Raw genomic sequence first — 26,476 nt, 5'->3', positions numbered from 1 at the left:
GCCCTTTATATCGGTATAAAGGGCTCTTTAAACCGGTTTCTGTACTCCTCCCTAACGAGAGGAGTAGCGCTAATATCGGTATTACCATATCGGATTAGGGTTAGTGTGGCCGCAGATCAACGGTATTGGCCTCCGGGCGGTATCCCACAGTGCACCACCGACCGCTCTGGACAGCAATCTGAACTCGGATGCACTGGCCAGGTAGACAGGAAAAGCCCCGCGAACTTTTGAATATTTCCTGTTTGCCCAGTGTGGAGCTCCGATCAGCACGTGTGGTGATGCAGTTAAAAATCAAAATAAAGAAAGAGCTCCCGCATGGACCATGCGGATGTGATCGCTGTAAGGGCAGGCAAATCTGTTCTATCAGCACTCCGTTACAGAAGACGAAATTCAAAATCATTTTTAAAAAATCTCCAGACAGACGCCATAGCAGGGGCTCAGCGCACTGCTGCGTGACAAGCGTAACGGAAAGCCAAAGAATCAAATGGACGCTCATGGACTGGAGGACTCAAGCTATCCCACAGTTCCTGCAGTCTCCGAAAATATTTGCATTCTTGGCTGAGCTCCAAATGCTTCTTGGGTCAAACACAGTGTCCGCGGTGGGTCAGGGCATAGCTCGGCAATCTACGCACCCCCCACCCACCCCCAGAAGTGAAAGGGAAAACAATCCTCTCTTGACTCTTTTACATGTCACCCTATCTTTACTGAATGCTGCAGATAGATGCGATGCTGCAGCACTCAACACCAACATCCTTGCCCCCCCCCCCCCCCCGCCATGGGTGGCTGATGGTACAAAACGACTGGTACCCATCCTCATCATCAGCCTATTGGCACATGGGGCAGTGCAAAAGGACTGGTAACCATGCTGACTAGCATCGGTAAGGTCAATCAAGGGCGCCTGGTCCTAATTTTTCCTGGTAGATGGTACAGTATGGCTGGTAACCGTCCTCATCATAGCAACAGGGGGCTGAGCTCCATCAGCCCCCACCCTTCATGTGTAAAGAAAAGATTCAATTGCCCCTGGACTAGCAGCAGGATGCTGGGCTCCTCTCCTCCACACTCCTTACTGTCCTGTCTGGACTATCATAGCAGCTGGAGGCTGCCTTCCACTCATTTCTCACTAACAAGTCACCGTGTCTTATTCCTGCATTCTTTATTACTTCATCACACAAGTGGGGGTACAATGCTATGGTAGCCCCAAAAGGCTGGGGGAAGAACGGAATCAACAGGTGGGGTTGTTGCAGGAGCACCCCCTGTGAATAGCATACAGCTCATAATTTCTGTGGGATCTGACACAGAGGAGCTGTGCTCTCTGGTTCTATGATACAGTGGTTCTCTAGTACACTTGCCCATATTCTAGGCAGGACTGATTCTATTTTTAGATACCAAAAAGGAGGGATTGACTCAGGGAGTCATTCCCAATTTTGGCTTTTGCGCCCCTGGCTAAGAGCAGCCAGGGGCACTTATGACAGCAGCAAATGGCACAGTGCAAAAGGACTGGTAACCATGATCATCTTATTACCAATTTATGGTATGGTAGATGGTACAGTATGGCTAGTAACCATCTCTGCTGTCATGCAAAAGCAAAAGCATGCTTCTGTGTAGTGCTGCTGAATCGCCTCTGTGAGCAGCATCTAGTACACATACGGCGATAGTCACAAAAGGCAAAACAGGCTCCATGATTGCCATGCTATGGCATCTGCCAGGGCAATCCAGGGAAAAAAAGCACAAAATGCTTGCCTGCCGTTGCTTTCCCAGAGGAAGGAGTGACTGACGACATTTACCCAGAACCACCCGCGACAATGATTTTTGCCCCATCAGGCACTGGGATCTCAACCCAGAAATTCCAAGGGGCGGGGGAGGCTGCGGGAACTTATGGGATAGCTATGGAATAGCTACCCACAGTGCAACGCTCCAGAAATCGATGCTAGCCTCGGACCGTGGACGCACACCACCGATTTAATGTGTTTAGTGTGGCCGCGCGCACTCGATTTTATTCAATCTGTTTTGCAAAACTGGTTTATGAAAATTCCGAATAATCCCATAGTGTAGACGTACCCTTAGACAGCAAAATCTGTCTTAAATTACCACCAAGGGACCAGCAAAAATCCATTGCCCTGTATATGTGGTCTTTTAAACAAAGGTCAACGTTGTATGCCAAACCATATGGGAGTACTTTAAAGAGCATGTTTAAGACAAGATGTTATCTATTTGAAAGTGGTCCTTAATACATATTTCACCATATCTACATTAACAAGTATGTATTTATTTTATGTATGTTCCTGCTTCCAAATATATGTTCCTGAGACTTTTGTATACTAGACACAAGTATATGCACATAGGACTTAATCCTGAAAGGTGATGAGTTCTCTGACCCCAATCCAGCATGCTCACATGATCGAAAGGAGGCACATGCTAAATGCTTTGCTATATGCGGATCAGAGTGCTTAACACCTTGCAGGATCGAATCCATACAGTGCCTGTACTTAACACCTGTCAATGTCTAGCTTGCTTCTTAAATGGCCCCCCATCACCTTAATATCTTGGCACCCCATAATCATTAATGAATTTATTCTCATACACACTGCAAGTTATTATCTCCGTTTCCTAGACCAGTAAACGAGGGACACGTGAGATACAATTCTGGGGAGTGGGTACAACACAATGGGAATTCTGGAGCAGACCCTGTGCTAAAAATCTAATAGCTTGATCTACTCTTCTGTAAATGATGTGCTAACAAGGAACTTTCAAATACATTTAAATGCTTAATACATCTTTGGTTATTTACACATTCCAAGAGCCAGTAAGCATTTGCTATTAGCTTTCAGAGGAATAACCATTATGTGCATTAGTGACGAGTGCTTGTATCTTTCTTTCGCAAAAAAGTTAGTTTGAAAAACAGAGGGCTGGAACTGAACATTCTACAGAAAAGTGATTTTTAGCCATTCTTTATTGTGTACAAATGCCAGAGGATTTTCAACCTCATACTAACCAGCAGGGCCGGCTCCAGGCCCCAGCACGCCAAGCGCATGCTTGAGGCGGCATGCCGCGGGGGGCGCTCCGCCAGTCGCCGGAAGGGCAGCAGGCGGCTCCAGTGGACCTCCTGCTGGCGTGCCTGCGGAGGGTCCGCTGGTCCGCGGGACCAGCGGACCCTCTGCAGGCACGCCAGCAGGAGGTCCACTGGAGCTGTGGGACTGGCGACCGCCAGAGCGCCCCCCGCGGCATGCCGCCGTGCTTGGGGTGGCAAAATTGCTAGAGCTGCCCCTGCTAGCCAGTATAAAAGAATAGGAAAATAAGACTAGATGTATTCCCTCAGGAACAGTCCTATCCCCTTCACTTTTCCAGAGAACTAGAGAATTCATCTGTCTGCTTTGGTACCAACAACACATTAAAAAAAAAGAAACTTTTTCTGTCTGAAAATATTTAGTCTTTTCATCTTAGACCTGTAGACATACCTAGATTTAAAATGGCACAAAACCCACAATTTAGTTTTCAAAATGATTGACTGGGTTTTTGATAAAGAATTTACTACCTCGGGAAGGTATCTGATTTCAAATGTGCTCTTTGAAAATAGAATGTATAGTTAGCTGCCTGTAAAGGAGGCAATACCTCCTAAAAGCTTGTCTCTTCCTATTTGTTAAAACAACTGCTGATGAAATCAGCAATACGCTATAAAAGACAGTCTAATCAAGTCATCTAATTATTGAAGCTTATTGAATACTGCAAAAAAGCAGCATTGACAGACATTCGCTATGATTAGGAATGACCATTCAAACTGTTTCCCTTTTTAATACAGTTTTTGCAAACATTCACATGAAAGGGTTTTTCCTTCATACTAATATTTGGGGATTGGTGGTTATTCATATGCATACTATTAGTGGCATCTTTATACAAGTCAGAGTATTTATGATTCATATTTGCTGTGCCCAATAACTAAATTGTGTATGGTTTCAACTTTAAATCACAAATTAGACAGGTCCTAAATAAAATGGGCCTAAGTTTACAAAAGTTTAGCTAAATTTGGACTGAATTGACAGCTTTTAACAATTCCCAAAATTAAAGAAGTTGCAAGTAATGTCCTGGCAGAGTTTGCCTGAAACACACCCCGTGTCTCCACTGGCCTGACCTTGTAGCAGGTGTTGACTGCTTGTGAAAGGGTTAAGTGGTATCTGCTGGCTCACAGCAGGAAGTGACCTATTAGAGATAAGGGAGGTGAAAGTGACTCTCTGTGATAGAGGATCTAGGATGTGGAATGAGCCGACTTGAGCGAGGAACTCTAGGAGCAGTCAAGTCTAAGGGGAAAATATGAGCTGATGCTTTACCTCATTGTTGTTTCCTTTCTTAATAAAGCCAAACTCCAAAAAGGGGATGGATTTGCACTTTACAGACTCTGTGGATAGTGTTTTTTTTACAGCAAGTTGTTAAAGGTGCCCATTTACAACATGATTTTGTTGTAAACACGTCACACAACTCTATTCCTTAGCAGTGCAAAAAACCAGCCTGACTGATGTTTGCAGAAATGGCAGTATCCTGCTTTGAAATAACTAATGTCTTATTAAAAGATAATTATGGCCAAATTCAGTTCTCACTTGTGCCCCCTCCCCCGCAGCTCATCAACTTTTCTTAGGCCCCTATTGCAACTTGCACGGAACTCAAAGGCAACGTTTCCATTGATTTCAATGGGAGTTCGATCTGGCCCATAATGCAGAATTCATTAACTCAAAAATGGCAACAGAGACATGATGGTTAAAAGGGGCTGATCTTGTTTTCACTTGTTTTAACTTGCATTTACTTCAGCTGAGTTGAGTTACTCCTGATTTACTGACATATGGCACAGAATCACATGGAGAATTATGAAAACATCTTATTGCTGAAGAACATACCAGGTAAAGGCAACAGGCACTGCTTCCTGCCTTGCCAAACATACTTGGTAATCCTGGTATTCCTTTGATGTCAGCAGACTCTGTGTTTAACATCAGAGTTCTGAGGTAGGCAAACACAGTAGTACTGTAATTATGCAGCAAAAATGGTAAACTGTAGGATCTTATAGGAGAATCTGGGTCATGAGAGAGAAAAACCTCTTATTTTAACTAGCAAAAGACTTCAGTATCTGAGACCTTAATCCAGGTGCTATCACTGTTCTCTATGCACTTAGCAAAATACATATAAGTGAAAGAGAAAATAAAAAGTGAGTCAGATTTGGTTTAGAAGTTCTCTTTCCTCCTCCCCTACTCGCACCAAGTATGCATCAGTGTAGCCTAAGCATGCCAGTCCCTCATTAGTATAGCAGGGTGGGAAATGGCTTTGCTGTCCCAAGACCTTTCGAAATTTTTCACATACCACCCCCAAAAAAAGATGCTGAGTGAATTATCTCATCCACCCCAGAATAGCCAATAGTCCACTGATGATGGAACTCGCCTGAGAAGTGGGAGAGCCAGGTTCATGTCCCTGCTGTGTCTGATTCAGAGCAGGAACGTAACCTGAGTCTCTAACATCCTGGGTTACATTATCCTCACCACTGGTGTTTCACCTACAATGTGGAAGACCCAGTCTCAAGCCTCTGTACCTCCCACAGAAACACAAATGTAGGACTGGAAGGGACTTCAACATGTCATCTAGTCAAGTCTCCTGGACTAAGTATTATCTAGACCATACCTGATGGGGTTGTCTAAACTGTTTTTTAAAATCCCCAATGATGGAGATTCTACAACCTCTGGTAAATTGTCCTGATGTTTAACTACCCTTACAGTTAGGAAGTTTTTCCTAATGTCTAACCTAAATTTCCCTTGCTGCAATTTAAGCCCATTACTTCTTGCCCTGTCCTCAGTGGATAAGCAGAACAATTTATCACCCTCCTCTTGTAATCATCTTTTACATACTTGAAGACTGCTATGTCACACACACGCGTCTTCTCTTCTCCAGACTAACTGAATCCAGTTTTTTCAATCTTTCCTCAATAGTCATGTTTTCTAGACCTTATATCATGTTTGTTGTTCTCCTCTGGACTTTCTCCAATTTATCCACGTTTCCCGAAATATGGTGCCCAGAACTGGACACAATACTCCAGTTGAGGCTTAATCAGTGTTGAGTAGAGTAGAAGAATTACTTCTCATGTCTTGTTTACAACACTCCTAATACATTTCAAAATTATTTTCATTTTTGCAACATTATATAGTTGACTCATTAAGTTTGTGATTCGCTATAACCCTCAGATCCTTTTCTGCAGTACTGCTTCCTAGGCAGTCATTTCTTGTTTTGTATTTGTGAAGTTGATTGTTCCTTCCTAAGTGTAGCACTTTGCATGTGTTCTTACTGAATTTCATACTATTTATTTATTTGTCCAGTTTTTCAAGATCATTTTAAATTCTAATCCTGTCTTCCGAAGCACACTAAGCTAGCAGTCCTCTGGCCCCGACTCCCATCTAGTTCCCAAACACACAGTCCCCAACAGGTCACACTGTAAACTTTAACCAAGCCAAAAGAAAAAACCAAAAATACAAACAAGCTCACTCCAAAATTTAGTGCTCTCTCCTTCTTCAGCAGGCAATCACCCTCCCTCCCTCCAAAACTCCCCTGTTTGTTACCCACGTTTGCTAGGACATTTCGCATCTGGATGTTAAGCCCTTCTCTCCTAGCTCAAAGGACATGAGCAAGGTGAACGCCTTAACCACTAGGAGTCAGTCTCTTTCTCTGGCCCAATGAATATTTAATTATTTGTACAAAGTGGAACTGCTCCAACTCTCCAGGGGAGATAGAAACTTGCTCCAGAATAGCTAATAGCCTGATGGTTAGGGTGCTCAGCTCTGATGTGAAAGATTCAGATCCCTGCCCTGAATCAGGCAGAGCTTCCCCAGGTGAATGTTTTAGCTATAGGATGGGTCATACACTGAGCTACTGGATGAGCCACACACACAGAAGAAATTCCATCTAGGATCTGAGAAACCTGTCTAATCAAAACTGATATACTCCTGCAAAATTATTCAGTTTCCACAAACTGGCATTCCTGACCAGCTATACTCATTAGTTATTAGCAGAACAATAGTCACCAACTAAGACTTACAGTTACTTATTAAAATTTTTCACTGGAGTAGCTCAATTTTGCTATGCCATAAAGTTTACAGTGAAACTCTATTTTAATTATGATTAGTTCATTTTTAAAATTTTTCAAGAAAAGTCATTTAAAATTTAATTTTTAAAAATCCCTATCACTTTAAATTAAATATCAGTGGTTTCAAAGTGAGGCTTCTGTATAACTTCCCTTTCACTCAGTTAATTAGGGCTTATAGGGAGCAATTGCTTCTTTCAAATACTTCCATTTTCTTTGTTGGTAAGGGAGTTTTAAATAGACTGGAGGCTTCTATCAACTGAATATAATAGCTTTAGAAAAATACACTCTTCTCTCCCTCTTAATAAGTTGAATACATAGGTCCAATTATGTTCAGAAAGAATTTGGGATATTTTACAAAGCAGAACACACTGTAAATGAACACTTCTGACCTGCAGAAGTACTTAACTCTAAACATAAATGATGGTCACTCTCTCTCTGCTAATGAAAGGTAACCACTGATAGGCAAGATAAAAGTGAAAAGCATTTCCAATTTGTTGAACTTAAAACCTATGACCCCGATAAATGGATATGCAAATTGTGCGGTCCTTTTTCGAGGCACAAGATATTTGGATTAGCATGATATTTATTTTGGATTCGAGCCCAGTCCTTCTGTAGCAAGATTTATTGTAAATACCAAAGGCATAGTCTCTTTCATTCAACAGGAGTATTACTGGAAATAATTTCAGAAATATGAGTAAAGTGTTTCTTTATAAATTGTGAAATTAAATAACTAGGAAAATTGGTTCTTTTCCAATAAAGAAAAAGTAAACACTTTTACTCACTCATACGGACATATAGACACAGAAACAAACATGACGTACACAGAAAAAAAAGCACTCAGCTAATTTCGGAATGTGTTAAAGGTGAAGAGACTGGATTTGAAAAGAGTTAAACAATTCTGCTCTCAGTTACACTGCCATAAATGTGGAATCAATTCCCTGAACTAAATTGAATTGTTCCAGATTCATACTGAGTAACTGAGAACAGAATCCGACCTAAAACAGAGTGGAAAATATTCAATCAGTTTAGAGAGCTGGTCTAATGCGTTTAGTTGCCCTTTACTGTGCTGTGCATTGCAGGTACAGGCAAGTCTCATCTTACGCGGGAGTTCCGTTCTGCAGTTAGCGCGTAAAGCGAAAACCGCGTATAGTGAAACACTCATTGAGTTGAATGGCGGGTGGAACTGCCCGCACTACAGATGCAGTTTTTATATTGTTGTTTTTCTTTTTTTCCCGTTTTTGCCAACCATAAAGCTGAATTCGCGCATGTTAAATACGCCTAAGATGCGACTTGCCTGTATCCATGTAGACCGCTTTCCCATAGTGTCAGCACAGCTGGGAATTTATTTCCACTTGTTGTGCCACTTATTTGCTGGGTGGTCTTGGGCAAGTCACTTCATTTCCATGTGCCTCAATTTCCCCGTGTGCAAAAAAATGAGGTAAGCAGCAATATCCCCCTTTGTACAGTGCTCTGAAATCTATTGATTAAAACCCATACAGGAGTCAGGAACTACTATCATCATGATCTGCATTGGGATTATTTCGCCCAGCTCATGCAGAAATGATAGAGAGTCTTTGACAGACTGAGGTCCATGACCTTACTAATATTCGGCAAAATCCTTCATTTCTTAATTCTGTCAAGGATCTCACTATATTCATAAGAATGGCCATACTGGGTCACACCAATCGTCTATCTAGCCCAATGTTCTGTCTTCCAACAGTGGCCAATGCCAGGTGTCCCAGAGGGAATTAACAGAACAGGCAATCATCAAGTGATCCATCCCCTGTTGCTCATTCCCAGCTTCTGGCAAACAGAGGCTAGGGACATCATCCTTACCCATTCTAGCTAACAGTCATTGATGGACCAACCTCCATGGATTTAGCTAGTTATTTTTTGAACCCTTCTATAGTCTTGGGCTGCACAAGATCCTCTGGCAAAGAGCTCCACAAGTTGGCTGTGGATTTTGTGAAGAAACACTTCCTTTTCTTTGTTTTAAACTTGCTGCCTATTAAATAAGTCAGTTTGGGTATTTTATCCATACCTATGAATCTGCCCGGGACTCTTCTACAAATCTGATTGCTCTGAGTGTTTTCTGCTTCAATCACAATTGTTGACACTATGAGGGAAGCATCCTCTTCATCATAATTAGCTCCTGCTTGGAGATGTCTTCACAAGAGGAAATGGAGTTATTTAGAGCAACACATAACTTTGCTGCTTCAGAGTTATGAACACAGGGCCTGACACAATTCACACTGTACTCAACGGGATGGCTTCAATGGAGTTGTAATAGCCTTTTTCATCAGGCCCTACAAGGATTTAAGATGCTTTTCATGCACTAGACAATTTTACTCACATTAATCACATAACCAAACCAGCAGTTTTGTCATAGGAAGGCATATCCATTAATTGCTGCATCGGGGAATGGTCCAAGGCCAAATGAAGCCAAGGGAGGCACTCATTCCACTCATGTCAGTGATCTTTTCATCACATCCACAGTAATAGATTTTTTTTGCCTTAGATACACATGTCCCCCAGTCACCATAATATCTGAGCATCTCATTTTTTATTGCATCTATCCTCACTACACCCCGGTGAGGTAGGAAAATTCCCTTATCCCCATTTCATAGCCTGAGAACTGGGGTATACCTATGGGAGTTGGGTGCCTTGGTGCTTCAGAAAATCCCTGTTAATGCCTCAATATTTGGAAAACTGCGGCCCCCGGTGACTTTCCCTGGGTGACACAGGAAGTCTGGGACAGAGCAGGGAACCGAGCCTGGGCATGCCGGGTCCCAGGTGAGCACCCTGAGCGATCCTTTCTTGCTTCTTTGGACCACGTTCTGAATCCCCAGGCAGGTAAATTGGGCTCATTAAGTGAGGAGGTTGTGTGTTACCAGGAGGGGAATATGCAAATAAGGGGACAGTTTAGGGCCACCCAGAGGATTCAGGGGGCCTGGGGCAAAGCGGGGGAGCTGTGGCACTTGTACTCACCCAGCGGCAGTCCGGGTCTTCGGCAGCATTTCGGCAGCTGGGGGGCCCTTCAGTTGCTCCGTGTCTTTGGTAGCACTGAAGGGCCCCCCGCCGCCGAAATGCCTCCGAAGACCTGGACCACTGCCGGGTCAGGGCCCAGGGCAAATTGCCCCACTTGCCCCCCTCCTCCCCCCGGGAGGCCCTGGGACAGTTTCCTGTTTAAATCTCCAAAAGCAATGAGGAGTCTGGTGGCACAATAAAGACTAACACATTTATTTGGGCATAAGCTTTTGTGGGTAAAAAAAACCCACATGCCCAAATAAATATGTTAGTCTTTAAGGTGCCACCGGACTCCTCTTTTTTGTGGATACAGACTAACATGGTTACATGGCTACCCCTCTGATTATAATGCTATTCTATAAATCAGTACTTTCCCCTCATCTGCAATACTGTGCTCAAGACTGGTCACGCTATCACAAAGAGGTTACTGTAGAATTGGTGGAGGTTCAGATATGAGCCACAAGAATAATTAGAGGCATGGAAAAAACTCTGATAAGAAAAAAAAAAAGATATAAAAGAGTGGGACCGTTTACTTTTAGTGAGGAGACAAATAAGAAGGGACATGACAAACATATGCAAATAATGAACAGTCTAGAAAAGCTGCATCTAGAAATTCTGTTCTCATCTGATAATGCAAGAATAAGGGGACAATGAATTTGTCTATTCAAAACTTATAGAAGGAATTACTTATTCACAAAACTAATCGTTAAAATGTAGAACTCACTGCCATGTGATGTTGTTGAAACCAAGCATTTAGCAAGATTCAAAGAGGGATTGGACATGTATATAGATGATAAGACTATTCAGAGTTATAGTAGAATGTATGTTAAAAAACTAGAAGGGACATAAAATCTCAAACTTCGGGATTAAAGTCAATCTCTGACTATTGGCGGTTAGGAGGAGATAACCTTGGGTGGCAGATTATTCCAAATCTGCCTTCTACAGAGTTTCTTGAACTTTCGTCTAACTTAGTACTAACCACTGCCAGAGACAGGATACTGAACTAGTAATTCCTGTGTTCCCATGAGAAATCCAAAAAAGGTCAGAGCCACTTTGAGGACAGTGGAGGGACATGGCTTGCTGGTTCTTCTGCCAACCACAGTGGCTCACTTTACATCTGGTAAAGTGGATCCTGCCTCATTTTATGTTTGGAAGTGACAGGGCACAGAATGAATTAATCTCAAACCTATTGCTAGTGGACAGACCTCTACATTATAAAACTGTCACCACAGTGGGATTCTGAAACAGAGACTAAAGACATAAAAGGACACGGAGTCTGAAATACCCTCTCGAACAGAACAAATGGAATGCTGCAAAAACAGTGTGAACATTCTTTATTATTCTCAACTACTGGTTAATTGTAATGTTTCTTCCCTTTTTTATTCATGAATGTCCTGTGTAAACAGATTTTTTTGCTTACATGAACATTTGGGGGATGGTTCTTCTTCATGAGCATACTTATGTTTAGATGTGAACATGCATTTTAATTCGTGGACAATAATATTCATCAGCAAAAACTCTTTGGAGCCGGGACTGTGTATTTCTGTGTGTGTGTACAGCACCTATTACAATGGGGTTCTCTAGCTATTTTATTATAAATAATGATTATTTGTTATTCATCATTCTATATTGTCCTAATTTTAAAAATTATTTAATCAGACAACAAATTCGACAGCATATTACTTGGGTGACCAGTCAGACACCATTAAATATGAATAGCATATAGCCGAATTGAACCATTCACAACCTGAAGACTTAAGTTTGATAATAAGTTGTTAAATGTTCATCCAAACTAACTGTAAATACTTCTGCAAAAAGCAGGTTTGGTTTCAAAACAATTCATTAACAGAAAAAATGGTGAAATTACTCCAATAATGTATCAACTATAACATGTCTAGTCCTACTCTCAGGAAACCTGAGAAGTGATGCCTCCAGAAATTGATTGAAACACACAGTTGGATAGAATGGGCTAATTTGCACTGTCTGTGTTGTACTTCTATTGATACATGACGGTGCTTCTCATAAGCACTAAATGCACTCAAAGGTTTTTAAAAATAATGCCTCTCCTTTCTGCCCTCCTCACCCCCAACCCAAGTATCTATTTCTATATCTCTACTCAATAAGTTTACCTGGGGGTCCTGCATTCACCCAAACCAGCCCATTCCCATTAAAGTTTTGTTTCTTGCTTACATTGCTATTTCAAATTCCTACCCTACAAAAGACTCCAGTACACACAAAAGATTTGCCCCTTGACAAAATTCTAGAAGTGTGAAATCATATATTCTATCTGATGAATTGTCGTAATCTATTTGCACACACTGGCAAACAACAAAACTCATTAAAATCGTTTACACTTCATAAACACTACAAGATAGAAGGCTAGATAAATTCTGCATTTAACTTTATCAAAGGAATTATCAAACAAAGCGATAAAAATTGATGGCTTTTAGAAATAGATTTTTCTGGGGTTACGTGAAATCCTAACATAGCCATAAATGCTTATAAGCAAAATGTAATGTAGTGGAAGATTTTAAAGATTTAATGCAATTGCTTTTAATATAATTAGGATTTGATAACAATCACCCCACTAAATAAACACTTACCATACTCATTATCATAGAAAATAATGAACTTCTGCCAGGCATATTCCGTGACCACCCTCAATATAACATCATTTACATAGACGGGTGGGCGGACAGACAGTGTGTAGTCATCATTTCGATTGCTCCTGGTAAGGCCACAGCCACTTCTTGGAGTCCCAGCTGTTGAACGCTGGATGAAGAGGTGAGGGATGTGCATGGCATCTGCCAAGGACTGCAGGGATCCCGCCGACGTACAGCCAATGGAGCTGACAAGGGCCAGGATGCCTTGGTTCATAAGGTCGCATGCTGTAAGAAAACACAGTGATATTCAAGATGACAAGGGCAGTTCAGTGCTCACAGCTTATTTTTCTGCTGAAACAAATAAATACTGGGAGCTGGCATGCAAGAGCTTCAGTGAAGTAAAAAGAAGTTAGCCTTTTATATATTCAATAATCTTATCTACTATAAAACAGTCCAATCTAAAATCTATAAAAAAGTCAGGAGGCTTGTCTATTCATTTCAAACTGCCTATTATCACTACCAAGAGCAGTAAGACTGTTCCTGCCCCTGTCCTGGAAGCGAAACTCAGCTAGAACAAACTTATTCTATAAATATAGCCTTTGGAAGACTGCTACAAACTAAACCCAACTATCAAAGTAACTGGATTTTCTGGGGAGAGAAACACTTTCCGAAGTCCAGCATGCCCATTCTGGGAATAAGATGCAGAACTTGCAGAATAACAGCTCAGACTAGCTGTCAACTTTTGAAGGCAACTGAATACAGTCATGCACATTAGCTTGTCCAGAAAGAACCAAAACCTGAATGGCTCTTGGGTTATACAAGAAATGCACAGCATGTGTGATCTAACTTGTCTATTTTAGTGTTTCAACAAAAAACAAAAAAGCCCCAGAGTTATATAACTAGAATGCTGCTTTCAAAACTTAGGGCATAATTTCTGCAAGTTTTCCCTGCCCACTTTTTGGAAAACCATGTTCATGCAAAAAGTAACACCTTGTAACTAACAGCCCAGTCAATGAAGGCTGAGTTACAGTTGAAGTTCTGAATATTACACTAATGACATCCACGTGAATACCAAAGGTACTTATGATGAATGTTAATGCAATCAATAAAAAAGAATAAATAATTATTTGGGCTATAATTCTGAAGCATTACTCTGTAAAATAAAGCACAGAGTGAAGTGTTTATTTTGTCTTTCTAATTGAGTTGAGAGCCAGAGCAAGTAAGCAACACTAGCTTGTAACGTAATTCTCTAGAGCACAAATCAGGGACAATTTTTTAAATGCCTAATTTGAGACCAGCAAAACTACATGTGCAGTTACCCTGTATTCATACATGCAAAACAGAATTGTGCAGGAAAATACAATAGGTATTTACAGGTGCATATGTAGTACTTTAGTTGTGCAATTACCCATTTTGTGCGCAGATTTTGCGCACACAGCAGGTCAGGACACAAATGAAGAATCCACATGTGAAAAATTTGGCCTTTAAAGTATTATTATAGCAGACATATTTTGTTATCAGACCTGTTAGATCAGATTGTCATCCCCTTACACTACTCTACAAATATTCCCATTGACTTCAACATAACTATTTATGGCATAAGACAATATTCAATGTGAATAAGGATGTCACAGTCTAGCCCTTATAAATCTTACCAATGTAGCCAAAAGATGGTATGGGAGATCATGGACATGGATAACCATTTTCATATAAAATTAATACATTTACCATGTAATATTTAGTAATATTCAAGATTACTTCTAAAAGAGTCAAAAAAGTCACTGTGTGTGTGTCAAAATAATATACCATCCAAGAAATGACAATAAGAGATTGAAGGAAGGGGTTATCCCATACTTCACATCACTAGATTTATCCATCAGAATTATTTCATGTTTTCTGTTAGTTCAGTATCCTGCTTCACAGACTGGGAGGTCCCTCTGCACCAGGAAAAGCGTGGCTCTGCTGTGTAAAGTGGAGATGGATTTCCATGGGGTTAGCCAGGGATGCACATACCCAGCGGCAGTGCTAGCCCATTGGGGGCCCTAAGCAGGAATATTTCTCCCCACATACACAAAACACAACACATACTAAAAAAGTGAATGGGGAAAACCACTTTAGCTGCATGGGGCCCTAAGCAATTGTTTAATCTGCTTAGGCCTAGTGCTGGCTCTGCACGCACTCCTGAATATCATGGAGTCCAGCTCTCCGGGGCTTCCCTGCATAGCAGAGCACAAATGAACAAGTGAAGAAGGGCAGAGATGATGGCAAAGAATACAATACTTCACAGGTTTTTTTGTCCTCCCCTCTATAATGGAGGCTTTTTGGAGGCAATTGGGGTACTATGTTAAAGTAGCCTCCACAGAGTGGCTCCAAAGCACTGGAGCTGGGGAAAATGATCCCTTCCCCTGTGTAGATGCCCAGAGTATAGCCTACTACTTGTGCTGGGTCCCAGAATGGATGGAAGAGGCACTGTCAGGTTAAAAATGAGATAGACTAGTTAATGTCTCTTTACTCAGCTTCTAATCACTTTTCCAGTGCTCTTTTCATACATTGGGTAAATATTGTGATACCTAGAGCGCAAGTCCTGCAAGGAATGCTATTCTTTCCAAGATAAAAATTTTCCAGTGTCAATTCAAAAAAAGTTTCCTTTATTTTTAGTTTAGAATTTTTTTTATTTTTTATTTTTTTGGTTACCAATCTTTGCAAAAAAGGTTTCTTCCAGTGCTGCTGAATTTTAGGCCTAAATGGACTCGACAGTGTCCCTTTAAATAAAATATGCCCTGCACCCAGTGTCTCTCAGACATGACTTTACAAAACACATCACAGTCAGAGACAGTCTTACAGAAATCACCCTGAGGATCCTTCTCATGTCAAATGTCTATATTTCTAGGCACTCCTTATGACCAAAAAATAATCAGGAGACTCACTATAATACTGCAGAACAGGGGGAATTTTCACTGTGCACTGTGTTACTGAAACAAAGCAAAATAGGAGGGAAAAAAGCATATGGTTCAATGATGGATTTATTCTTTTGCTTAATGGGGCTAAATCCTGCTCCTAGCACACAGTCTGAAAGAGCACCTGCAATCTGCTCACTCCAGGTCACTCTATTATGAATACTGTTGAAGCATGAAGATTGCAGTAGCCCCCAAGGCTCCTGCTTCCCCAATTATGCATACAAGGAGTGTATGTGTGTGTTGAGATGGACTGGTAATCCAGTCAATTTTGCTGGCAAATGCACCTTCGCACCTACAGTTAGTCTTACAAACTCTGATTAACTGAATGTATATTTAGATAGTGGAGAAAGGCTTGTTATTTGGAACGTTCATTCTCACTGCATCAATCTCCCATTGACTGAATTATTTTTTAGGTAGAGAGCCATCTCTACAGTTTATACCCACAAACAAAACAAAACCATTTCCTGGTGTCAAAACATTATACACACTCCTTATCCAGGCATAACTCCCATTGGCTTCAGTGGGAATTTTGCCTCTGTAAGAAGTGAAAGATTGAGCCCTATATATTATCTTTTTTTGACAATTAAAAGCTTAATTAAATCTTTTTTCTGCTTATCCAAATCTTTAGTGGTAGTTTTTTTCATTTCACTAACTATAGCACAAAAGCATCTGAAAATCCTCTCCATTCCCTCCCAAGCTTGAAGAAATCAGCCAGTACTGTGCCCTACCTCTAAGTAAAAAGATTACACAAGGACTTTAAAAGCATTTTGTCATTCAAGACTCCTTTAATTTACTGTCACTACCTGAGAGGTCATATATTAAAGCGGATATCAAATCTATTCCTAATATGATCAAGCTACATTCTTTTACCATCAATACACCATAAACATCCCTGTGTCTTTACATCCTTCTTCAATATAGTAGAAATGTCAAATTCAAATGGATTAGTATACAATTCTATTAGAGGTGTGACAAAGCCAGCCTTAAGGAATACAGGATTAATAATATCAACTGCCCTCTCCCTCAGCCAACTCGACACACACATGCCCAATGTGCCCCATGTGACGCTGTGGCAGGATGCTTCTAGCAGCAAAGGCCAACAGGCCAGAGTGGGTAGCCAGGCCCCTGCCAAGACCTTGGGACATGACTGAGCCATCATTGCCTGGTGATAGTGCAAGGCCATGTGGGCTTAGCTCACGCTGCAACCCCCAGCCCCTGCCCCACAAGACAGGAGCTATCGCTGCCCAGGGTGAGTGCAGAGCTGGGTGGGCTCACTCAAGGGCCGCCTGGGTGGGGCAAGTGGGGCAATTTGCCCCGGGCCCCGCAGGGGCCCCCACGAGTGTTTTTGGGCCCCCTGGAGCGGGGTCCTTCACTCGCTCCAGGGGCCCCGGAAAACTCTCGTGGGGCCCAGGCCCCCGGAACTTCTTCCGCTCCGGGTCTTCGGCGGCAATTTGGTGGCGGGGGGTCCTTCTGCTCCAGGACCCACCACCGAAATGCCCTGAAGACCCGCGGAGGGGGGTCCTTCCACCCCGAAGACCCGCTGCCGAAGTGTCAGGTCTTCGGTGACAATTCGGCGGCGGTGGATCCCCGCTGCCAAAGACCGCTGGCCCCCTGAATCCTCTGGGCAGCCCTGGCTCACTCTCCAACTCTCCCACCTTCCCTACAAACCCGGCCAAGATAAAGCTTGGCCCAATCTTATGGGAAAGGAGTGGGCCATTCTAAAACAAAATGCCAGAGACAGATTTGCAGACCACTGCATAACGATCCAGATAGGCTCACCATGTCATAGGGCACTCACTCAGAGCTCCACCCCCCACAACCCTACACCTTTTCAATAGCAGAGTAGCTATTAAGTTTTACTCAGCCCCCACCCTAAAGAGTATCTTCACCCCCAGATGGGACAATCACTTTCAATTCATTTCTCCTGTACTCAAGGACGTCCCTAGGGGGATACAGGGTCTGGGACAAATCAGCCTCCCTGATAGTCTCCTCGCCGTCCATCCCATGCCCCCCCACTCCCACCATCTGCCCTTCCTCCTCACCATCCACCCACCTGCCTGCCTCCTCACCCCCCTCCCTCCTGCCTGCCCCTCGCCTTCCCGTTCGCCTCCTCACCCTGCTTGCCCACTTACCTCACCTGAATATCAGGACAAATGGCGTCCTGATCATACATAGGTCAGAACGTGGAACAAAGGGCTAAATATAGGGACAGTCCCAATTTTAACAGAAGTGCGGTGCCCAGGACGGTCACCCCGATTCGCCGTATGCAAGGGACATCTCTGCCTGTACTACAGCAGCCTTTCCACTGCTCCTCTCAGCTTGGCTCACTCAACGGTCTGTAGTATTCACCTGACCCCTTCCAAGCTGGGACTGATAATTGAACAGGGAAGGCTGACCCTTGGCCCCCTCAGCCGTAGAGGAACATGCCACCCGGTTACAGGATGATATTAAAATTGGACGTCCCCCAGCCACAACCAGTAAATTGATTGCAGTGTTTCTCATTCTGTGTTCAGAGAATACTGGAGTAAATGTCCATTCCTTACAGTGGGCCACTAAGTAAACAGTATTAATTCCACTTAGCAAATGAGGAAATTGAGACACACAGAGGTTAAGTGACTTGCCCAAGGCCATGTAGTGAGTCACTGGCAAAACCACGATTCAGGAATTTCTGACCCCCAGTCTCATGTTCGTTCATCTAGAATATTCTGCCTCTCCATCCTGTAACAAAGGGAGACCACAATGGACTCATTTTTTTTCATATGCTCTCAAATGTTTCATTTATCCTAGAATATGTCTCATTTATCCTAGAGAGAGGAGATGATTTATGCCATAGTAAGTAAACCATCCATTGCCCCAAGGTCCCACTGATAGAGAACCATATAAGATTAAGGCACTGGCATATCAGGGAGCACTGATAGTACTACATCATCGCTCTCTATTAACTCCCTAGGAGAACAAATAACTCTCTCCTTAAGAGTGAGTGTCTTTACTTTTGTAAGTAGATCAAAAATATTGGGGTGGGACCTTTGGAATCCCTACAATTGCATGACTCAGGCTCACCTCTGATGTTAAGCATATTTTTTAGTTTTCACAATAAGGCTATGGCTACATGACAGCTTGCAGCAGCACTGCTAGGGCAGGTGCTCTAAGCTGACAGGAGAGAACTCTCCCATTGACTCAATGACTTCAGCCCCTGCAAGCAGTGGTAGCTACATCAGCCCTTTATAGCTCTCCCGCCGACATAGCACTGTCCACACCAGCACATAGGTTGGTGTTACTTATGGTGCTCAGGGAGGTGGCTTATTCACACCTCCGAGCGCTATAACTTATACCAACAGAACCTGTAACATGTATATAGCCCTAACTCTCAATCCTGCTATCATACAGACAGAACTTCCACAATAGGACTTTAGGTCCTTAATGAGTAAGAATTTCATTTTTATCACCCTATTCATATTGTGTAGACCATTTATTTATTGGTTGAAAAATGCATTAAAAATTAAATAAAAAAATAATATTTTCCAGATTATGAAAAATAATTTCTGAAAAGAACATAAACCTTGAGAAATGCACTGCTGCATTAAAAGAACCTTTATGTTATAAGATAATTTGAAAATGTTTTCATATGTAGACATGTTTAGTATTAGTTTTCAGATTTTTCTTGGCTTTTCCAAAACACCTGAAGTTCACATAGTGGGCTAGTTTCCAATAAAAACTAATCTTTTAGAGATTCTTTTAAGTTGGAGTTTGGCACAGCTTCTTAATACACTAAAAATCCAATTTTTATGTTCAATACATTTTTTGTTTTTTTTAAAAAGCTTAACCAATTTCATTTAAAATAAATAGCTAACATCTGAGGGCTGTCAGCTCGGGCTAACTACTTTCAATCTAACATGATTTAAAATAGCTGAATAAAAAAAACCTTGAAAATTTGTGCTTTAAATATTGGAAACAATGGCTACTGACTGCAATAACTTAGCAACAAGATTCTCTAGCTAAAAACATGTTTATAAAGCAAGTAGTGCACATATAAATAAGGAGAATTAATTGTGCTATACAATCATTGTTAGCGAAATTTAGTTTGAGGAAAAGGTGCGGGCATCCAAGTTCTTTAGGCACCTTTGAAAATCTGCCCATAATTTTTTGCTTATTTTGGAAATCTCTTGTAGAGGGCTACAGTGAGGAAAGCTATCAGGGGAGAACTTCATTACTGTCATTCTCTGCCCAGGACGCCCTTTCCTCCCTCTGTCTCACTCCCCTGTGGACTGAATAGCTAGCTGCTCCTCACATTTCCTTCTCAGCCTCAGGATTTTGACCATGAAAGGTAGAGTCACCAGATGTCCAGATTTTACAGAGACTCCTGATTTTTGGGTCTTTTTCTTATATAGGATCCTATTACCCTCCCTCCCCTGTCTTGATTTTTCACACTTACTGTCTGGTCACCCTAATGAAAGGTGATGAAAACAAGCAGATCTTCATGCTTTCCCCACATCGGGGGCAAAGGAATAATGTTCAGGGATCTTAGCCTGTGTTCTGCCCTCTCTCTTTCCCTTGAGCAGTTGTGCCCACCACAGAGGAGGTCTCTGTTTCTACAGCAGTGTCTCCTGTCTTTAAATAAGTCTAAAACATTCATGTCTTCAACATAGAAGAGATCACCAGTTGCGAAAAGGAAAATTAGCATGAAAATGTACAGGAAGTTTAAACAGATAAAACTACAGGTCTTTTTGCTTTATGTTCATAATCTTGGGAAGAAGGAAAAAGGATAAAAAATACAATTATGAGGCATATCATCATGAGATCTTGTTACTTAATTCTCAATAAATCTTTTTTAGTCATTTTTAGATACCAATTCTGCTCCTGCAAATTATTCTTCTTTCATAATACAGTGGTTCAACCTGGATTTAGAACTGATTTATTTCAAGATGAGTGACAGCACATTTTTAATATACCTCAAGATACGTTCATAAGGAAATAAAGGTAAGATCTTCTGGCTGAAAGAATGCAGGAAAAAAAAGTATGCATGACTGGGTTTTATATAATGTTCTCCTTTCAACTAGAGATACATGTGCCCAAATCCATTCCTGTTCCATGGGTTATGGAAATCAACCTTGATAACATCTTCTTACCTGTACACATTTAGCCCTCTCCTCCTCCAACAATACTTTATATATAACTCGGAGTGGTAATATTTTTAAAATAACTTATTAACATTTAAGGGATTTTATTTGGTCCTGATTGCTAAACCAGATTTGTAGTTATCAATTTTAACAGATGGTGCTTATTCAGGTTAGAGGTTTTTTGTGTGGAGCAAAAATATATATATATATATATATATATATATATATATATATATATATATATATATATATATATATATATATATATATATATATAAAATTTGAATACATGCTTAATGTCTGGATTCAGATCTCCATGAAAAATTAAAAAACAAAAAGCTGGAGAAGGAGGTGCATCTCTGCAGGATACAACTACAGCACAGTTACCACTAAGGAATTTTAGCAGATCTGTCTGTGGATGTAGCTGAGGATAGGGTTTCTCTTCCATATTCAGGATTCTGCCAAGGATGACCAGTGTTTTATACTTTCTTACTCAAAACTAAGCAACCATCTGAACCTTGAAAACTGGGCTGGCAATCTCCCAAGTTTTTCAGGAGAAAGGATTTATTTTTCCACAATATTTCAGCATTCCTTCTTTCCGTCCAAGGTTCATTAAATATATTCTAAGGCCTGAAGAGGCCATTGCAATCTAGTCTGACCTCCTGTATAACATAGACAAAAGGGCTTCCTTGGAATAATTCCTGTTTGAACTAGAGCAGATGGAACCACAGTGTGTTAAGAGTGTGAAAATAGAAGCTGATTTTACGCAAGTTAATTAAACTTTCTCAAACCACTAACGAAGTCCATATTTTGGACAAAGTGCCAGGTTGGCTATTTTTTTTTAATCCCATCTGATGCCTGTCTCCTCCTCTTCCTTTTCATTTCTGTTCTTCATACACTACACAAGCCTTGCTAACATGCCACGTACCAGCCCAAGCAAAACAAAAATCCATTCACTCTTTGCCATGAAAAAAAAGAATATATTTGTCTCATCTGGGCTATTAGAATTTTTCAGATAGCACATGCCCTCCACAGTGAACAATGTTAATATTATGCAAGTAATATAAATGGTTCAACTGGCAGTCTCACAACAGCACAAAGCATACTTAAGAGCATTGTCGGAACATATAGCTGGGTGAATGTCAATTTACCAAGCTCCAGTTAGTTAAAGCCCTAAAGGAAAGTTGGTTATTCCTCTAACTGCATTGACTGAGGTTTCACCCCTTCAGCACTCCTGGGATCTACAAGAGCTTATGGCTGCAGAGTCTAGGACAGGGGTCTCAAACTCAAATGACCCCGAGGGCCGCATGAGGACTAGTGCATTGGCCTGAGGGCCGCATCACTGACACGCCCCCTTGCTGCCCCTGGCCCCACCCCCAATCCACCCCTTCCATGAGGCCCCGCCCCTGCCCTGTCTCTTCTCCACCTCCTCCCCTAAGCGCGCGCAGTTTTAATAAATATATACACTCAGTAATGCACCTCACTCAAAGGACAAAACACGCACTTAGATTTACTGCCTAAGGCTCTGGGAGGGAGTTTGGGTGGGGGAGGGGGTCTGGATGCAGGCTCTGTGCTCGATGCAGGCTCCAGGCTGCGGCAGGGGGTGGGGGTGCAGGCTTTGGGACGGAGTTTGGGGATAGGAGGGAGTGCAGGGGTGAGGGCTGTGGGGCTGAGGGTGAGGGGTACATGATGCAGGAGGGGGCTCAGGGCTAGGGAAGAGGGTTGGGCTGTGGGGTGAGGGGTTCATGATGCGAGGGGGCTCAGGGCTAGGGAAGAGGGTTGGGCTGTGGGGTGAGGGCTGGGGATGAGGGGTTCATGATGTGGGGGCGCTCAGGGCTGGGGCTGAAGATTAGGGTGCAGGGGATGAGGGGTTCATGCTGTGGAGGTGCTCAGGGTTGGGGCTGAGGATTAGGGTGCAGGGGGATGAGGGCTCTGGCTGGGGCTGAGGATTAGGGTGCAGGGGATGAGGGGTTGATGATGTGGGGATGCTCAGGCCTGGGGCAGAGGATTAGGGTGCGGGGGGATGAGGGGTTCATGATGTGGGGGCGCTCAGGGCTGGGGCAGAGGATTAGGGTGCAGGGGGATGAGGGCTCTGGCTGGGGCTGAGGATTAGGGTGCAGGGGGATGAGGGGTTCATGATGTGGGGGTGCTCAGGGCTGGGGCTGAGGATTAGGGTGCGGGGGGAATGAGGGCTCTGGCTGGGGCTGAGGGTTTGGGGTTGGAGAGGCTCAGGGTAAGGGCAGCCTGCCTTGCCAGTAGTGGTGAAGGGCAGGCACTAGGACCCTGCGGCAGCAGACAGCAAATCTGCTGGGAGCCCTCCGGGCAGCAGGCAGGGGAGAGGCGCGCTGCGTTCTGTCAGGCAGGGACGCAACACAACGCGGCGCGGGAGGGGGGGGGAACACGCGGAGGGGGGGTGGCAGGCGGGGGCTGGGACCTGCTCCAGGCAGGGTCGCGGCGGTGGGGGGAGACCTGCGGTGGCCGGGGCCGATCCAGGCAGGACCGGGGGGGGGGGGCGGGAAGAGACCCAGCTCCAACTATTGCTGGAGCAGGGCGCCCAGCCCTGAATATTGCTGGGGCCCGGGCCCCGCACAAGTATATAACCTGCCGCCCATGCCCCCTGGCCCGGCCCAGCCCCGGCGGGTCTCGCCTCGCTTCCCCCGGCCCGGCCCCGGCGGGTCCCGCTTCCCTCCCCCACCCCCCGGCCCGGCCCGGCGGGTCTCGCTTCCCTTCCCCCCCCCCCGCACGGCCCGGGCCCGGCGGGTCCCGCTTCCCTTCCCCCGGCCCGGCCCCGGCCCCGGCCCCGCTTCCCTCCCCCACCCCCCGGCCCCGGCGGGTCCCGCTTTCCCCCCCCCCTTACCCGAGCGTGTCTCCGGCGAGGCTTGAGCTCCATCCTGCTCAGAGCCGCGTGGTGAGGGGGCGGGGCTGGGAGCTCCACGCCGAGCGCAGCGCTCAGCCCAGAGCTCCCAGCCCCGCCCCCTCCCCACGCGGCTCGGATCGGGGCGGGGCTCAGGCGCTCGGACGGAGACTCGGCGCTCTATGCGCCGAGGCTCCAGGAGAGGGGCGGAGGCAGGAGCCTCCGCTTTTCTCTTGGGGGCCCCTGTGGAGCTCCCCTGGGGAGCTCCGCGGGCCGCAGGGAAGAGCTCCGCGGGCCGCATGCGGCCCACGGGCCGCATGTTTGAGACCCCTGGTCTAGGAGCACCATAGGATTAATGCTGTCCAGCAGTCTCCCCTCTGCTGAGCCCTTGGACACTTGATTATGTAATCTCTCAGTTTTACAAAGATTTGGTGCATCTCCCTAAGATCTTTGTAAAGTCAGGGTTCCAATATAAATAAAATATTTACCCATTTCTCATATTCCATTCATGAGTACTGCAAACACAAATTACCAATAGGAAAGTGCTAAAGAAACCCTCATCCCAATAATCAATGGGGGTGCTGACCACAAACTCCTTCATGTCAATGGGAGTATCTTCCATTGACATTAGTGAGTACTGGGCCAGAGCCAGTGACAAACTTGCACAGAAAAACTGGAACTGAACCACATTCAAAAAGTTTGGTTAAGTCCTTTCATTGTTTTTCACCTTTGCACATCCTCTGACATTCCAGATTCTCTCTGGGAACAGAAGCTGAGGTGCCAAAATACTATAAGGTTATCCATTCAGTTTTACAGAGCTAAGAGGCCCAGGTAAGCATCCATACATTAAGGTTTTTCTCTAAACTAGTATTCTCTATTTGCATGTTATGATGTTTGAGCATCACTAAACATTTGTGAGTTTGCCACTGCCTGTCTCCCTGCTTTGCCACTATCAAAACTGAGAGAGTGACACTCCTTTTGCTGTACAGATAACAGACAGGGATAGACTTATGTCACAAAATTTGGATCTGGATCTGAACCCCCCCATGCGCCCCACAAAGTACAAGCATGTTTGGGTTCAAACCACCATAAATACAGGGATACAGATGTGAACATCTCCAAAGTTCAGGGTCTCCCATTCTGGGGTTTTGGTTCAAGCCTATTTCTTACAGGCATGCGAGCCATATGCCACAAAACATTACAGGCCTTCCTTCACTATTGTGTAAGCAATTTCCATTCAGTTGTGTGCTTACATATGTGGCATTCTGAAGCAATTAAATAAAATGAAAAATTATAATTTATATTTGTAACTGGCATTGAATTATACTTGATTACTTATTAAATGAAGCATATGTCACTTTAAGCTAATGAGTTTCCTTCTTCACTTCAGCCCTGAGCTGTAGCTGTATCTTTTACTTTTAATTTCTTTTCTCAGCTCTGTACAAGGGGTTATTAAGCAGTGCATTGGGTCTGATATAGTATTTAACAGCAAGCTTGCCCTCTGCATAGCAGCAATTATATAGAAATGAAAAGGCTGAGTCATAAAGCAGCTTAATACAAAATTAATGACAATTTATCAAAAGATAACACCCTGGTAAAATCATATGGTTTTATTCTAGTTATTAGTTTTTTAAAGGCCCTGTGGAAGCATTTGAAAAATCCTATATTTAAACCTTGGGCATTAATAATTCTCATTTTATGCACTTCTCATTAAACATACCAGGACAATGTTATTGTTAAGTGAAGAAACAAAATTTACACACTATACTTGACACTACTTGACAAAAATTAAAATGCTATACTTTATATGACAATCTGCCTAGCCATTTACACTGTTATGAAATAACAGATCAACTCAAAGCCCCTTGTGTGCTACTCTTTCAAAATACTAATGTCCTAGTTCCCAACTCATTTGCGTGTGCAGATGTGCGTGTGAAAAAAACAGCTCATCATGACAGATTGGCATCCCGATGCCTCTTCCCCCATCATATCCCAGCTAGATCATTACCCCCTCCCTTTTTTCTGTTCCTTTTCTCTCATGTCCTTTCTGTCCCTTATTTCACCTCTTTCTAATCTATTCTCCTTTTGAGCATTCAAAATTTGTTTTCCTTTATTCATCACCTTGTTTCTTGTTCTCCCTCTTCCAGGGACCCCTTCCACCCAGCCACACAGCACACACTTTCCCTGTTCAGGCCTTCGCATCTCTCTTTCCCCACTCACTTCTGCCCTCTCCACTGTCAGGAGACAGCATGGTCCAGAGGATCTGGCACTGGACCTCAGAGTCTTGCGTCCCATCTTTTATTACCATCACTGCTATTAATTTGTTCTGTATCTGACTTTGGACAAATTACGTGAATTCTCTGTGCCTCAGGTCCTTCTGTAGCAGGGATAACAATATTTACACATCTTTGTGACGTGCTTTGAGATCTATGGATGAGAAGTGTGATCTAAGTACAATTATCATTCTCTCTCTCATTTCATCCCAGTAGGGACATTCCATTCCTCATTAGACTCATTCTACCACAAGTTCACACACTCTCTCTCTCCTCTGATTTAGAGTGCTTCACAAGCATTTCTAGTCCTGCCCATTAGTATGGAGACAATAGGCTTTGTTGGAGAGAGACAGATGTGCTGTGTAGCACAATACTACAACCTGCATCAGAGTAGGCAAAAGAACATGCAGCTGGTAGCTGTATCTTAGTGGTAACCCCTACAGAAGAAAGATCTGCATGTGCTACCCTGGAGGAGTTTGGCATTCTTCTAGGTACAGAGCTAACAGAACAATAATGTTCAGAATGAGACCACACACA

The 26,476-nt window shown here is 43.3% G+C and overlaps 1 protein-coding gene across 12 annotated transcripts in view; it reads right to left on the bottom strand.

The window, feature by feature from the left end:
• GRID2 (glutamate ionotropic receptor delta type subunit 2) overlaps positions 1-26,476 on the bottom strand; it is a 1,103,852-nt gene that overhangs the window by 464,495 nt on the left and 612,881 nt on the right. For all 12 annotated transcript variants that reach the window (XM_045017699.1, XM_045017705.1, XM_045017706.1 and 9 more), the window contains one exon: positions 12,739-13,023. In XM_045017699.1, coding sequence (XP_044873634.1) covers positions 12,739-13,023 — 285 coding nt within the window. The remainder of the gene's footprint in view (positions 1-12,738; positions 13,024-26,476) is intronic.

Source organism: Mauremys mutica, chromosome 5 (genome assembly GCF_020497125.1).
Source record: "Mauremys mutica isolate MM-2020 ecotype Southern chromosome 5, ASM2049712v1, whole genome shotgun sequence".
Taxonomy (NCBI): domain Eukaryota; kingdom Metazoa; phylum Chordata; order Testudines; family Geoemydidae; genus Mauremys; species Mauremys mutica.
The sequence above is the reverse complement of the archived record's forward strand: the minus strand, read 5'-3'. Positions and strand labels throughout refer to the sequence as shown.